At 41.1% G+C, this 17,368-nt stretch overlaps 1 protein-coding gene across 1 annotated transcript; it reads left to right on the plus strand.

The window, feature by feature from the left end:
- The first annotated feature begins 414 nt into the window (after window positions 1-414).
- Window positions 415-17,143, plus strand: LOC109902943 (excitatory amino acid transporter 5). The gene is given in 12 exon segments (XM_020499627.2): window positions 415-647; window positions 2,708-2,787; window positions 3,603-3,818; window positions 8,041-8,083; window positions 10,127-10,334; window positions 12,055-12,154; window positions 13,990-14,152; window positions 14,154-14,224; window positions 14,916-15,110; window positions 15,488-15,622; window positions 15,851-15,953; window positions 16,344-17,143. Coding segments are annotated over 12 exon segments (1,638 nt in total). The 5' UTR covers window positions 415-479; the 3' UTR covers window positions 16,500-17,143.
- Window positions 17,144-17,368: the final 225 nt, after the last annotated feature.

Here is a 17,368-nt window from a genome sequence, read left to right on the forward strand (position 1 = left end):
AATCCTCGGTTTTTAGCCTAGTTTTTCCACTGTGCTTCTGCTTCCACCTCTGCTTGCTCTTTGCGGTCTAGGCTGTGTTAACGTGGGAGCACTTTGTGACAACTGCTGATGTAAAAGGGGCTTTAATAAATAAATGTGATGATGGATTGAGATGACAAGATATAAACAATGAAGTTCAAAAGCATGGCAGCCTGCTACCTAACAACAAATACTTGTTAGATGTTGTTACATGTTTGTAAGCCTCTTAGTTCCACATTCCCCCTAATTGTGGGCTTTGGCTGGCTGGCATTAACTCTGCACAAGCCGCGATGGCTTAATCCCCATGTAAGCTAAATTAATTGCACCCTCCAGAAGAAGTTGACTGTCTTCCCAGTGAAGGACTTGGCACTATGGAGGAGCTACTACTGCCCACAGATGGCAAGGAAACACGATACAACAATAGTACGTATTCTCCAAGAGGGGACTCTGGGGGGAAACCCATGTACGAACGCGTCAAGACATTTTTACATGGGACTTTCATCGTTGACTTGAAACAGTGGCTGAGGGAGTACCTGAAGCTCAACGGCTTGCTGACACTCTCGGTTTTTGCCGTGTTGGCCGGCTGTCTCCTGGGGTTCATGTTGAGAGGGAGCCATCTCTCTACCCAGGTACGTGGCTCTTTATCACAAAGTCAGACGCATGTGCAAATGCTGCTTGATTATTTGAAGTGTTTGCATTGGAGAACATCAACCGGCAGACGTAATGGACCATTGAGAGAAGCTTCTAGTGCCAGTCTGCCATGTCCATGTGTCTCCCTTGGCAGTGTGTACATTTCTGTGTTTGACCATCTCTCACTCTTTTCGGATGAGGCGGATCCGTGAAAGTGTTCCACTTAAAACGCCCGATAGAGCTCCTGTTTGCATTGGAGAACATCAACCGGCAGACGTAATGGACCATTGAGAGAGGCTTCTAGTGCACGACACCATCAGCAAATGATGGGACTGGAACCTGAAAAGTGGTGTGCGTTAATTGTTATAGCAACAGAGAGCCAGTGCACAGCTAGAAGAGCAGCCCTGGTAGCATGCATTCATCCTCTTGATTGAATACGTGGTTGTTAGGGAAGGAGTTAATGACCTCTACTCAGCAACGTGTTTCAGTCCTTGAGAGGAAAGTTCTCCGCTGATGCAAATGTAGCACTTTCAACGCATTTTGTGGCAGAATAAATTCTAATCTAGGCCATTGATGGTGAACCGATTACTGGCTTCAGGAAAAGAAATGCAAGCATATTGTTGGAGAGCAACAGTAGACACCTAGAGAGTTATAGGCCATCTGTGGTGCTCATAAGGTAAAGAAGGATAGGTATCGTATGCCCACATTATCACGCCCTTCCTGTCCACTTTTACATGAAAACAAAAGGAATGTGATGTTCAGAACAGTAGAGAGTTGAGGTCAATCCAAGCTCAGTCCTGTCAGGAGAAGGGGATTATTTGATCTCAGACTGAGACTTGGCTTGCCAAAGCAAACATGGCCTAAAGTGTGCTCGATAATCACAGGTGTGTGAGGTGACGCATGACCCAAAGCTGATGTTTGTAAGTGAGAGGAGGTTTAACCTGAGGAAATTACTGTATGAGTTACTACCAAGAACTACACTCAACAAAAATATAAACACAACATGTAAAGTGCTGGTCCCATGTGCTGAATAAAGTATCCCAGAAATGTTCCATACACACAAAAAGCTTATTTCTCTCACATTTTGTGGACACATTTGTTTACTGTACATCCCTGTTAGTGAGCATTTTATCCTTTGTCAAGATAATCCATCCATCTGACAGGTGTGGTATATCAAGAAGCTGATTAAACTCCATGATCATTACACAGATGCACCTTGTGCTGGGGACAATAAAAGGCCACTAAAATGTGCAGTTTTGTCACACAACATAATGCCACAGATGTCTCAAGTTTTGAGGGAGCATGCAATTGGTATGCTGACTGCAGGAATGTCCACCAGCGCTGTTGCCAGAGAACGCCATTTTAAAGAATGTCCAACCGGCCTTAAAACCGAAGACCACGTGTAACCACGCCAGCTCAGAACATCCACATCCAGCTTCTTCACCTGCGGGATCGTCAGAGGGGGGAGGGGCAGTATTTCTGTCTGTAATAAAGCTCTTTTGTAGGGGAAAACAGATTCTGATTGGCTGAGCCTGGCTGTCAAGTGGGTGGGCCCCAATCTGAACCAGATTGAATCAACCAATATTATTCAAAGTTATTTCTTTACGATTTTGATAACCAAGAACAACCTTTTACCTTTTCACAAGGGGTGAATCTGAAAAGCCTTTTCCCCAATTTCCCTTCTCAAAACATTGAAGGAGAAAGAGCATTGGAGGAGAAGGAACCTTCTCCGACCTCCTTTTGGTGGTTTGAGAAGGAATCTAGGAGAGAGGACACGAGGAATCAAGCAAAAGGCTTTTGACATTCACCCAAGTGTGTGCTGATGGGCACTTTTTTTCTAGAAGAAAGGAATACTTGAAACAAAAATATCTGTCCAACTATTATAACAGGTCTCCTGTGGAAAGAGACAAAGTTTTGGAATGTGTTTCAAGGTGGCCTTTTTTTCAACAATCATCCTCCTCAAATGTGTTAAGTCACCAGCTGCCACTGCTTTGGAGTGAGTGCTTCATCCCTACTTACATTAAATAACATGAATGTTTCTTCTGACTTCCCCTTCCAGGCTAAGATTTATTTTTCATTCCCTGGAGAACTTCTCATGAGAGTGCTCAAAATGCTGATCCTCCCCCTCATCACGTCCAGGTAAACATCTTTAACGTCAACTTCTTTCCAGTAATATGGTTGCATATTCAACCAGCAATAGAGTAATAAAAGTATAATTTGACATTCACTGAGAATTCCTCTATTGTTGATTGTATATACTTCACACACCACAAAAAAGAGCCAGCCTCAAAAGTGACTTTTGAGAAAAGTGCATAAACACACTCAATGATAGTCGCTACCCCCTATAGACAGGTAATGACATCACATCTTCATTCAAGTTGAATGGGGCTTAAAACATTACCACTAAACAAGACTTTAGAAACCAGATTTCAGTATATTCCATATGGTCGACATAACATGACAGGTTCCAGTTATATTACAACTGTCAGATAGTATATAGCCTCTGCCAATTCCCCAAAAACCAGATATTCCGGTTTTCAGGGGAAATGGAAACAAGGCGACGCTCCATTTTAACTCCTCCTCCACATTTACTGGATTGGTTGAACAGTTCAGAAGAGAACCTCCCCCCACAGTTTTTTTTTATTCTTGTCAATACCCGTATGTAAGGGATAGTTTCAGGCATTTAGTTTATGCCTGCTATATGTTTGGTTAGGTAGTATAGGAAGTAGTGCTGACAACAAACACAAAAAAGGCGTCCTTCTGCCACTTCAATAGAAATGTTCAATAGATTTCACTTAGATCCACATTCTCCTTAGTTTCCTTCAATCACTCACTAGAATGGAACCATATGTGGGTACCAATTTAGGCACCTGAGCAATTATTGGGTCATTTTTATTGCATGTTTTCATTATTTCATCCTAACCAATCCTCTCTCTTTTTTTCTCTCTCTACAGTTTAATGTCAGGCCTGTCGTCTATGGAGTCCAAAGCCTGTTGTCGTGTGGGTGTTCTCACTGTGACCTACTACCTGTGGACCACCTTCATTGCGGTGGTGGTGGGTATCCTGCTGGTGATCATCATCAAGCCCGGGGTGGGCACTGAGATGGAGAGCAACAGGCTAGGAGGAGGGCCCGTCATGACTTCTGCTGATGCCTTGCTAGATCTCATTAGGTGAGTGACCAATAACGAAAAACCAGAAGCAAAACTGAAGTGTGAATTCTACTAAAAATATCAAAGGGACGTAAAAGGCACTCATTAGTGGAATGGCCCTGCTACAGTGCATTTGGAAAGTATTCAGACCCCTTCTATTTTTATACATTTTGTTACATTACAGCCTTATTCTAAAATTGATTAAATAAGAATACAATTCTCATCAATCTACACACCATACCCCATAATGACAAAGCAAAAACAGGTTTTAAGACATTTTTTCCAATTTATAAAAATAAAAAACAGAAATGTATTCAGACCTTTTGCTATGAGACTCGAAATTGAGCTCAGTAGCATCCTGTTCCCATTGATCATCCTTGAGATGTTTCTACAACTTGATGGGAGTACACCTGTGGTAATATCAATTGATTGGACATAATTTGGAAAAGCACACACCTATATATAAGGTCCCACTGTTGACAGTGCATGTCAGAGCAAAAATCAAGCCATGAGGTCGAAGGAATTGTCCGTAGAGCTCCGAGACAGGATTGTGTCGAGGCACAGATCTGGTGAAGGGTAACAAAACATTTCTGCAGCATTGAAGGTCCCCAAGAACACAGTGGCCTCCATCATTCCTAGATGGAAGAAGTTTGGAACCACCAAGACTCTTCCTAGAGCTGGCCACCCGGCCAAATTGTGCAATCGGGGGAGAAGGGCCTTGGTTAGGGAGGTGACCAAGAACCCGATGGTCACTCTGACAAAGCTCCAGAGTTCCTCTGTGGAGATGGGAGAACCTTCCAGAAGGACAACCACCTCTGCAGCGCTCCACCAACCAGGGACTGGGAGACTAGTCAGGATCGAGGGAAAGATGGACGGAGCAAAGGACAGAGGGATCCTTGATGAAAACCTGCACCAGAGCACACAGGACCTCAGACTGGGGTGAAGGTTCACCTTCTAACAGGACAACGACCCTAAGCACACAGCCAAGACCACACAGGAGTGGCTTCGAGACAAGTCTCTGAATGTCCTTGAGTGGCCCAGCCAGAGCCCAGACTTGAACCCAATCGAACATCTCTGGAGAGACCTGAAAATAGCTTTGCAGCAAAGCTCTCCTCCAACCTGATCGAGCTTGAGAGGATCTGCAGAGAAGAATGGGAGAAACTCCCCAAATACAGGTGCGCCAATGTAAATGTGATATTTTTTATTTTATACATTTGCAAACAGTTCTGAAAACCTGTTTTTGCTTTCTCATTATGGAGTATTGTGTGTAGATTGATGAGGAAAACCAAACAATTTAATCCATTTTAGAATAAGGCTGTAACGTAGTCCTGCATTAGCGGACCAATGTATCCCTATGTAGCGCGGGCAAAAGTCACAGCACCCTCAACCCCAAACATCGTCCCCTTTATGGTAGAGTGGCCAGATGGAAGGCACTCCTCAGTCAGACTCCAGATATTGATTTCCAGAAAGTGCTTTCAGGAGTAAGTTGGATTTGTTACAGCAGTGTGTCTTGAATGAAGGGAGTTGAGACTAGATTTAGAAGCCGGCAGTCCTGTGGCATGGCCCCATTCAGTGCTGGCGGCAAATCTAGCACCCACAACCAGACTGCCAGTTTCTACAGTGAGCTCCACTGTATTGGGACAGTGCCAATTGTGTTGTTGTTGTTTTGGCTCTGTACTCCAGCATTTGAAGTGATATCATGACTACAAGGTTAAAGAGGAGACTGTCAGCTTTAACTTCAGCGTATTTTCATCCATATCTGGTAAACCGTTTAGAAACTACATAGTCCATTTTACTGTGCCAAAAGTATTGGGACAAATTCACTTACATGTATATTAGAGTAGTAAAAACTTAAGTATTTGGTCCCATATTCATAGCACGCAATGACTACGTCAAGCTTGTGACTCTGCAAATTTGTTAGATGCATTTGCCGTTTGTTTTGGTTGTGTTTCAGATTATTTTGTGCCCAATAGAAATTAATTGTCAATAATGTATTGTGTCATTTTGGAGTCACTTTTATTTAATTTATTTTATTTTTACTTAATTTAATATGTTTCTTAAACACTTCTACATTCATGTGGATGCTACCACGATTACTGATAATCCAGAATGAATCATGAATAATGATGAGTGCAAAAGTTAGAGGCATAAATGCCGTTCATTTCTATTAGGAACAAAATGATCTGAAACACAATCAAAACGAATAGCAAATGGATCCAAGTTGGTAGAGTCACAAGCTTGATGTAGTCATTGCGTGCTAGGATTATGGGACCAAATACTAAACTTTTGACTAATTTAATACACATATAAGTGAATTTGTCCCAATACTTTTGGTCCTCTAAAACGGGGGGGGGGGGGGGGGACTATGTACAAAAAGTGCCGTAATTTCTAAACTGTTCACCTGATAATGATGAAAATGTCAAACTCATCAAACTCATATCTAAAGACAGTCCAAATCACAGTGGGTTTTGAATGTTCTGAAATAACCCAAAAAAATGGGAGCTGCGTTATTGGCTTTCACTGTAATACAAGACATGCTGAAGTCCAAGCCTATATCTTAAAGTGAGATCTATTGTTTGGGTGTTTATCAAAATGTTTATTTTCCTCATTAAAATTAAGAACTTCAGTAGACATTCCAGTCCAAATACCTACTTCTGGTAATTATTCAATAAAAAAAAAAATGTAAATGAATACAAAATAAATAAATATGATAAAGACATGTAACTTCAAAGCGTTTTTTCCCCTGTTTAAAAAAAAATCGAATTAGGATATATTGACTCCAGTCCTGTTAAGTACAGTACTATAGGCCTGATAGGCATGCTACGACCTATTGTTGTCTATGCTTGGTAGTCCTACGCAGTAGCAACAACTATCTCAGGAGGTTGGGACACACACACACACACACACACACAATCCAGTAAACTGATAGGGGTGATGAACGTTTTTTTTAGTTGTCCAAAAGGGATGATTTACAGATGAACCCAGTCATGAATAGTGGGGATACAAATGATCTTCGTGGAGGATTGCTTCACCGGCACACGTCAGGAGGGCTTCTGGCTCGTGCCTGTCTGAAAGTACTTCCCTCTTTTAAGGGCCCTCGCAGGATTCGTCTGCCCTCTTCATCCACTTATTAACTCGACCTCTGACACTACAGAGTAAAGAGAGGAATAGAGGAGAGCCAGAGTAAAAACTGATAACGTAGGGGGCAAATTGCCTCTACTGTGTTCACTGATCTAAAACGAAGACACTTCACAAGTTCTTCATTTCTTTGCAGATGTCACGTTCTGACCTTAGTTCCTTTGTTTTGTCTTTGCATGGTCAGGGTGTGAGTTGGGGTGGGCAGTCTATGTTGGTTTTTGTGTTCGGCCTACTATGGTTCTCAATCAGAGGCAGGTGTCGTTAGTTGTCTCTGATTGAGAATCATACTTTGGTAGCCTTTTTCCACCTGGGTTTCGTGGGTGTTTATTTTCTGTTCAGTGTTTTTTCCAGCACCATTCAGGACTATTTGTTTGTCGTTTCATTTATTGTTTCAGTGTTCAATTACTTTATTAAAGAATATGGACACTTACCACGCTGCACCTTGGTCCTCACCTCCTTCCAACTACGACGACGCTCATTACAGCAGAGGCATAGTAATTGTTTGGCCCATGCAAATACTTTAAACCTTAAAATACTTCAATTCATAAAATATGTTTTGTATTGTCAAATAGCTGCACTTTATGCAGACATACATCAAAAGGTGTATTCATCACTTCTATACATTCTGTGGAATACACATCAATGATTAGACTGCAGGGGACCACTTTCCTTTGCATGGCTCACAAATGGCTCACAAATTACTGTGACAATAGCCTCGCTACTTTTATAGCCTCGCTACTGTATATAGCCTGTCTTTTTACTGTTTTATTTCTTTACCTACCTATTGTTCACCTAACACCTTTTTTTGCACTATTGGTTAGAGCCTGTACGTATGCATTTTACTGTAAGGTCTACCACACCTGTTCTATTCGGCGCACGTGACAAATAAACTGATTTGATTTGATTTGATTCAAAAGGTTGAAAAAGCATGTTATTCATGATCATACTTATCAAGTTGGAATTATTATGATTCCCTCTTATACGGTAATAATTACACTTGACCTTACAAATACTGATCAGGAATGAATGGCCATGCGTTTTACCCTGACTGTATGCACCAACATATCAACATGCTAAGCTAAATCATAACATTATCTTTTTACAGGAATATGGTTCCTTCCAATCTTATTGAGGCGACATTTCAACAGGTAACACCAGACCAATGCTAATGTACAGTATGACACATTAGAGAGTGACTTCAGAAAGTATTCACACCCCTTGACTTTTTCCACATTTTGTTGTGCTACAGCCTGAATTTTAAATATATGAAATAAAGATTTTGTGTCACCTTACCCCATAATGTCAAAGTGGAATTGTGTTTTTAGACATTTTTACAAATTCATTCAAAATGAAAAGTTGAAATGTCTTTAGTCAATAAGTAATTCAATCCCTTTGTTAATAGAGCAATACAACCGACATGTACATGATTGTGAGAGTCTCACTTTTCCACAGAGTGTGTTAGTGTGTATCCCAAACTGTTCGTACGCTGCACACAGAAGTAGGCAGAAGTGGCTGGACCAACTTCAGATGAGTTCCATGACTCTTGTGGGGGTCGTAGAGCAAAACAGAGAACACCCACCACCGTGTTCGTGAGAATTTGTAGGCCAAACAGTTCGGACGCTACAGACTTTAAGTGAGAAAACAGGTTTTAGGGAAGTATCATGGTCTGACAAACACCGTAGATGCGGAAGGGTGATATCGGCAAATGCGATGGATTGAGCCCATGTCAGATATCGATAGTTTATTTTTAATTAGGTTAATTAGGTTTCCGCGGGGACGTGGAAATTGTACGCTAACTGTTAATATGAATTTTGGATGATTACCTCGTCGCTGTACCCCAAACATAAAATGATCTGTAAGGTCCCTCAGTTAAGCAGTGAATTTCAAACACAGATTCAACTACAAAGACCAGGGAGGTTTTCCAATGCCTCGCAAAGAAGGGCACCTATAGGTAGATAGGTACAAAATTAAATGAAAAGCAGCCATTGAATATCACTTTGAGTATGCTGAAGTTGTTAATTACACTTTGGGTAGTGCATCAATAAACCCAGTCACTACAAAGATACAGGTGTTTTTCCTAACTCAGTTGCCGGTAAGGAAGGAAACCTTTAATGGCTGTGATAGGAGAAAACTGAGGATGGGTCAACAACATTGTAGTTACTCCACAATGCTAACCCAAATGACAGTGTGAAAAGAAGGAAGCCTCCACAGAATAACAAGTATTCCAAAACATGCATCCTATTTGTAATAAGGCACTAAAGTAAAACTGCAAAAGATGTGGCAAAGAAATTAACTTTATATCCTGAATATAAAGCGTTATGTTTTGGGAAAATCCAACAATACACATCACTGTTCACTCTTCATATTTTCAAGCATGGAGGTGGCTGCATCATGTTATGGATATGCTTGTAATTGGCAAGGACTAGGGAGATTTTTAAGATAAAAAGAAACCGAATAGAGCTAAGCGCAGGCAAAATTATAGAGGAAAAGCTTTTTCAGTGTGCTTTCCAACAGACACTGATAGACAAATTCACCTTTTAGCAGGACAATAACCTAAAATACAAGGTCAAATATACATAGGAGTTGCTTACTAAGACGTCATTGAATGTTCTTGAGTGTCCTAGTTACAGTTTTGACTTAAATCGTCTTGAAAGCCTATGACAAGACTTGAAAATGGCAGTCTAGCAATGATCAACAACCAACTTGACAGAGCTTGAAGAATTATTTAAAGAATCATTTGCAAATATTGTACAATTTAGGTGTGCAAAGCTCTTAGAGACTTACCTCTCAAAGACTCAAAGCTGTAATCGCTGCAAAATGTGATTCTAACATGTATTGACTCAGGGGTGTGAATACTTATGTAAATGAGATATTTCTGTATTTAATTTTCAATAAATTTGCAAACATTTCTAAAAACTGGTTTTCACTTTGTTATGGGGTATTGTGTAGATGGGTGAGATTTTTGATTAATTTAATCCATTTTGAATTCAAGTTGTAACACAAGAAAATGTGCAACACGTCAAGGGGTATGAATACTTTCTATAGGCACTGTACCATTGTTTATTTAATAATATACCAGACATAGAAGACCTTCCATTGCTAGTGATTAACAAGTCAAGACAAATCCCTACAGCTCATGGCTACTGTACTTTAAATCACCTTCCTCATCTGCAATGTTCTTATTGACCCAGTACAAAACCGATCTGGTCCGTATCCTGAAAGTCCCCAGAGTCACAGTACAGCCCAACTTTGTGTACATCATGCCTGACGATAGTGGCCCCACTGGTCGGACGGTGTTCCTGGAGCTAACTCCACCCCCTGAGATTCACTACAAGACCAGAGCTGGCAGCAGCCAACAGATGAACGTGCTGGGGATTGTCATCTTCTCTGCCACCATGGGTAAAGACAATTTATCTTTTATTTTTTCTTCTTTTCTGTATCAATGCTCCAGTTGAAGTCGGAAGCTTACATACACCTTAGCCAACTACATTTAAACTCAGTTTTTCACAATTCCTAACATTTAATCCTAGTAAAAATTCCCTGTCTTAGGTCAGTTAGGATCACCACTTTATTTTAAGAATGTGAACATGTCAGAATAATAGTAGAGAGAATGATTTATTTCAGCTTTTATTTCTTTAATCACATTCCCAGTGGGTCAGAAGTTTACGTACAATCAATTAGTATTTGGTAGCATTGCCTTTAAATTGTTTAACTTGGGTCAAATGTTTTGGGTAGCCTTCCACAAGCTTCCCACAATAAGTTGGGTGAATTTTGGCCCATTCCTCCTGACAGAACTGGTGTAACTGAGTCAGGTGCTCCTTGCTCGCACACGCTTTTTCAGTTTTGCCCACAAATCTTCTATAGGATTGAGATCAGGGCTTTGTGATGGCCACTCCAGTACCTTGACTGTGTTGTCCTTAAGTCATTTTACCACAACTTTGGAAGTATGCTTGGGGTCATTGTCCATTTGGAAGACCCATTTGCGACCAAGCTTTAACTTCCTGATTGATGTCTTGAGATGTGCTTCAATATATCCACATAATTTTACTTCCTCATGATGCCATCTATTTTGTGAAGTTCACCAGTCCCTCCTACAGCAAAGCGCCCCCACAACATGATGCTGCCACCCCCATGCTTCACGGTTGGGATGTTGTTCTTCGGCTTGTAAGCCTCCCCCTTTTTCCTCCAAACATAATGATGGTCATTATGACCAAACAGTTCTATTTTTGTTTCATCAGACTAGAGGATATTTCTCCAAAAAGTAAGATCTTTGTCCCCATGTGCAGTTGCAAACTGTTGTCTGGCTTTTTTATGGCGGTTTTGGAGCAGTGGCTTCTTCCTTGCTGAGTGGCCTTTCAGGTTTTGTCGAATTAGGACTCGTTTTACTGTGGATATAGATACTTTTGTACCTGTTTCCTCCCACATCTTCACAAGGTCCTTTGCTGTTGTCCTGGGATTGATTTGCACTTTTCGCACCAAAGTACGTTCATCTCCAGGAGATAGAACGCGCCTCCTTCCTGAGCGGTATGACAGCTGCGTGGTCCCATGGTGTTTATACTTGCGTACTATTGTTTGTATAGATGAACGTGGTACCTTCAGGCGTTTGGAAATTAGCTCCCAAGGATGAACCAGACTTGTGGAGGTCTACAATTGTTTTTCTGAGATCTTGGCTGATTTCTTTTGATTTCCCCATGAAGCAAAGAGGCACTGAGTTTGAAGGTAGGCCTTGAAATACATCCACAGGTTCACCTCCAATTGACTCATGTCAATTAGCCTATCAGAAGCTTCTAAAGCCATGACATCATTTTCTGGAATTTTACTTGTTGTTTAAAGGCACAGTCAACTTAGTGTATGTGAACTTCTGACCCACTGGAATTGTGATACAGTGAATTTATAAGTGATATAATCTGTCTGTAAACAATTGTTGGAAAAATGACTTGTGTCATGCACAAAGTAGATGTACTAACCGACTTGCCAAAGCTATAGTTTGTTAACAAGAAATTTGTGGAGTGGTTGAAAAACTAGTTTTAATGACTCCAACCTAAGTCTATGTAAACTTCCGACTTCAACTGTATATATATCCATCTCTATCTAAATTATTTTAATTTGTCTTTTTTAGGGCTGTTACTGGGGAAAATAGGCGAGAGAGGAGCACCACTAGTTCACTTGTGTCAGTGTATCAACGAATGTGTCATGAAAATCATCAACACTGCTGTTTGGTAAGTGGGGGACGAGCGTTATCAATAGTTTACATTATCATGGTTCCACTGGCTCAGTGGGTTAGAGAATGGCAACACCAGGTTTGTGGATGTGATGTCCATTCAGTGTGACTTTCTGAGGTTACGACCTGTACACGGGCATGTGGTGAGAATGGGGTCATTGTCTTGTGGTCAAGCTTTGGTGGAGAAGTCAGGCGACGATCTTGCTTCGTTCCACCCAGCAGCGAACTGCACATGCCAAGGATTAGTCAAGCAGGAGTAGCTCACCCTGTGCTCAGGGTCAACAGTGACTTATCCCAGGGGCCTCTGGCACCACCAGGGCAGAATGACTGCCCCCTCTCATTGAAGCCACAGCGGTTCAAGGCCGACCGTGGTACTGCAGGCATTGTTTGCAGAAAACAGGATCCCCATTATAGTGACTAGAAAAAATTACAATCTTTGGGGTCAATCTTTGGGTAAAATCGAATACAACCATGGTACCAATAATTGATAATTTAGTTGCTAATGGCAGCTTGCAGTACCCCAGTCGGCCTTCAACTTGAGTAACTCAATGAGAGGGAAAAAGCACTAAAGCTAGCCTGCAGCTAGCCTGCAGAGTATTTCAAACTGTGCCGTCACTAGTTACCACAGCCACAAAGTCAGAATTATGGCTAAACCCTGCCTATTTCTAAAATGCATCTTCTTAAAAATGTGATTTTAAACCTAACCTTAACCACAATGTTTAACCCTAAGCTTAAATTAGAACTATTAAGCAACAAAATAAATCATGACTTTTATGATATAGCCTGTTTTGTACTTTGTGGTTGTGGTAACTAGAGACAACAATATTATGTCTCCATGAGACGCCACCTAAACAATTTCACTTGGCTTAAATGCGCTATTGAGTCTTCACATAAGAGTGAATGGTGTCATGTGATCGATGGCTTTGTCAATTTATATATATATACAGTCATTAGGCACATTGCATGCAGCTCAGGTTTACCTGAAACTGTCCCGGCCATATTGTACGATGTCACTTACCACAGAGATTCTGCTGATATAGGACCGACCTCAAAGACTTGAATGGCTCTTGGCTCTGACATGTTTTTAGCGGCAGGAATAAACTCACGTGACACAACAGGGCAATTTTAGTTTTCTTTTGTTTGTGAATACAGTTTTGAGATTTCGTCAATACATAGCATTATTTCAATTACAATTTGTTTATTTTTATTCTGTTTTACTGTGTGGAAACGGCTCATTAGGAAAAACACATTTGACCTGTAGGTAACTGACAAAATAATGGAAACACTTGAGTAAATGAGGGATACAAAGTATATTGAAAGCAGGTGCTTCCACACAGGTGTGGTTTCTGAGTTAATTAACCAGTTAACATCCCTTCATGTTTAGGGTGTATAAAAGGTATAAAAATGCTGTTTTGTCTATCATGGCTATGACCCCATAGGATGACAGTGCCCCAGGCCACGAGTGGTCACTGAATGGTTTGATGAGCATTTAAACGATATTAACCATATGCCATGGCCACCTCCGTCACCAACTCTTAACCCAATTGAACCCTTATGGGAGATTCTTTAATAGTGCCTGAGATATCCTTTTCCACCACCATCAACAAAACACCAAATGATGGAATTTCTTGTGGAAGAATGGTGTTACATCCGTCCAATAGAATCTATGCTAAGGTGCATTGAAGCTATTCTGGCTCATGGTGGCCCAACCCCCTATTAAGACACTTTATGTTGGGAGTTTCTTTATTTTGGCAGTTACATGTAGGTTGTATAGAAAGTCTTTGGAGGTGTTTCTTGAACAACAGTGAAACACAGTTCTTCCTTTCCGGACAGGTATTTTCCATTTGGGATCATATTCCTCGTAGCTGGAAAAATCCTGGACATGCAGGACCCATCTACTCTTGGGAAGAAGCTGGGCTGGTACACCATCACTGTTCTGGCTGGGCTTTTTGTCCACGGCCTCATCCTCCTCCCCTTCTTCTACCTCATCCTGACTCGGAAAAAACCCTTTCACTTTCATCAGAGGCCTGCTTCAAGCCTTGGTCATAGCACTGGCCACCTCCTCAAGGTCTGTCTGTGTCCTATTTTCTCATTAAACAATTATCTTTTTCACTGTCCTGGAGGTTGCTGCAGTGTGCAGGGCTGCAGTGTGCAACCAACAACCTGGGTTGGGGTCAATTCCTTTCTTAATTCAGTCAGTTCAGCAGGAAGTGAATTGACATTAAACTCATGTTGAATCGGAAATGTACTTTTTTCAATTTGTGAATCGAATTTCAGTTCACGCCCTGATTTGAAATTAAAGTAACCCCCCCCCCCCATTCAGCTGAGTCATATAACACCGGATTAATTTGATTCAGGTGTGTTAGTGCAGGGTTGGGACAAAAGCTTGCAAACACTGTGGCCCTCCAGGACCAGGTGTGAAGAACACTATCCCAGAGGGTTCCTTATAAACATTGTAATGTTTGATTGATCATCTCCAGTTTCAAACACTTTCTTTGAAACTCATAAAACTTACTCAAATGCATCTGCATCATGTTGCTATTGATCCACACTATGGTGTTTAGAGGTGAACAGTCAAGCACAGAAAAAAGAGAATAATAGCCTAAATGTACAACAACAACAAAAAAGCATGAAAGCTGATTGCTGTAATTAAGTAGTGTAAATGAAACTATTCCAAATGGAGGAAAACAAACAATAATATATCCAGAGGATATCAGTTAGAATGGTCCCTTAACTCAACTCTCTCTCTCTCTCTTAAGTTCTGCTACTCTGCCCATTACTATGAAGTGTTTGCTGGAGAACTGCAATGTGGATCGGCAGATAGCACGCTTCGTGCTGCCTGTGGGCGCCACCATTAACATGGACGGAACAGCTCTTTACGAAGCCGTGGCGGCCATCTTTATCGCCCAGGTCAACGATTATGAGCTGGACTTTAGCCAGCTGGTCACCATTAGGTATGTATGGGGATTCAAATCACTCCAATTCTCATGTAAACCTTCTCATAAAGCTACCCAGTCCATATACTGGGGGGAACTTTGAGTCCTAACTCAAAAGCAGTAACCGGTCTGTGTAGTCTACCATGACAGTCTTGGTTTCTGGGTGCCAGGACTATAACCATTTCACAAAAAGTAACATCCTGATATGACCAGTTTCACACAACTACATGGGAATGTCACTGTACAACATTAATGTGATGTTTTTCATGATGAGATTTGGTCACTGTTTTTGAACTTTTTAAAGGGTATAGCTCATATCATATTATCAATGGCAGGACAATATTGTAATGCACCTATTTAGCGGAGTAATTGATTGTGTTGGTCTCTGTTCAAAGTATAACAGCTACAGCAGCCAGCATAGGTGCTGCTGGGATCCCCCAGGCCGGCCTCGTCACCATGGTGATTGTGCTGACATCAGTGGGTCTGCCACCTGATGACATCACTCTCATTGTGTCCATCGACTGGGTACTGTAAGTTCACTATGACAACAATTAGTCATATTCAATATCTACATAATGGAACATATACCATACCACATATTAATAGTGACTGAAACGACAGATCATTTTATGGTTAAAAAGTGAATTCATTCATATGTCAAAGGAAATCTTAAATTGTTTCTGCATTCAAGAAGCAAACGTTTTTTGGTTGGAGTGAGAGGCTGACCTCTGTAGCTTTTGTATTCCCTGTCCTCTCAGGGACAGATTCCGAACCATGATCAACGTGCTGGGAGACGCCCTGGCAGTAGGAATCATCGGCCACTTATGTCGGAAAGACTTTCCTCGCAGACCTACTGGCAAGGTAGGCAGCTGTCACTGTCTAGCCGCAACCACATCATAACAATTGAGTTATAGTCTTAAGCTCCTGTCGAACTGTTTTCTTGTGAGGTATCAGAGGCCCTGCACATAATAATGATTGTCTTTAATTGATTAAATGTGTCTGCCAGCCAGGGTTACACATTTAACAATCTGAAATCAATATGTCATGTGAATCTAGACCTCAATGTCTGCACAGTTTGTCACTTATTACAGAGATACTGATAAGTGTGTGTGTGTGTGTGTGTGTGTGTGTGTGTGTGTGTGTGTGTGTGTGTGTGTGTGTGTGTGTGTGTGTGTGTGTGTGTGTGTGTGTGTGTGTGTGTGTGTGTGTGTGTGTGTGTGTGTGTGTGTGTGTGTGTGTGTTCCTCCCTAGTCACAACCTTCATATGGCACACAGAACTCTCACAACATGCAGAACGGTGTTCCTATGACCGAGCTGCCTCTGCACAAGCAGGACTGCTGCTATGATGTGATGGGGGCCACAGTCAAGGAGAGGCCTACCATCTACTACAACATCTGTCAAGTTTAACTCCTGGAAAGACATAAACCTCGAATGATGGACAACTTTGGTGCACTTTTCCCCTACTCGTGCCATGAAACGGTACTGAAAGAACCTGCTCCTGCTTTGGTGCACTTTTCGCTTTGTCGGTGAAACTGTAATGGACAAATCAGTGTTTTCCACAAAGTCCTTTTATTTAAAAAATTAAAAGTTAAACAGTGATGAGTTAGGAATCGCCCAAATGTACTACTACGATCTTGTCTATGTGGTATTGACTCTTGCTATTAACTTGAGTCGTCCAACGTGCTGTGGATTCACTGGATGTTTTTTTCTCACTGTTCCTCACCCTGGTCTCTATGGTCCATGTGACAGTCATAATAACAGCATGCAGGTATACATTTTGAACAACTTGTTTGGCTTAAAAAAAATTGCATGCAAAGGAAGTAGGTCATACTGGACATTCTGGATCAATGGCAATAAACTAATTTCACTCAACTTCGTCTTCTATTTAATGCGCCTAACATTTATTGGCAGTTTCAACAATCTAAAGGGAAAGTACAGGGGGGGAAATGTTGTTTAATTCGTCTGATGATCTTTTTTTGTATGTGACCCTGCTTTTCTAGTATTCAAAAACCTAAATGTAATGTTGCCTTAAATAAAAAATGTCACTTGTCCGCAAGATTAAGTCATTTATCTACACAGACACCAACCATTTTGTTTTCCAATGCACACAGACAAACTACCATACCATTCTTCCCTCAATCATAGCAACATAGTACTCAAGGAATTACGTTGTTTCTTCAGATTCATTTATTGTGGTTATTTGAAAAATCATTTGTTTGTTTGTTTTAAGTTGCTTGATTTCTGGTGTATCTATATGTTGTAATCAAATGCAACGT

Source organism: Oncorhynchus kisutch, linkage group LG13 (genome assembly GCF_002021735.2).
Source record: "Oncorhynchus kisutch isolate 150728-3 linkage group LG13, Okis_V2, whole genome shotgun sequence".
Lineage (NCBI taxonomy): Eukaryota > Metazoa > Chordata > Actinopteri > Salmoniformes > Salmonidae > Oncorhynchus > Oncorhynchus kisutch.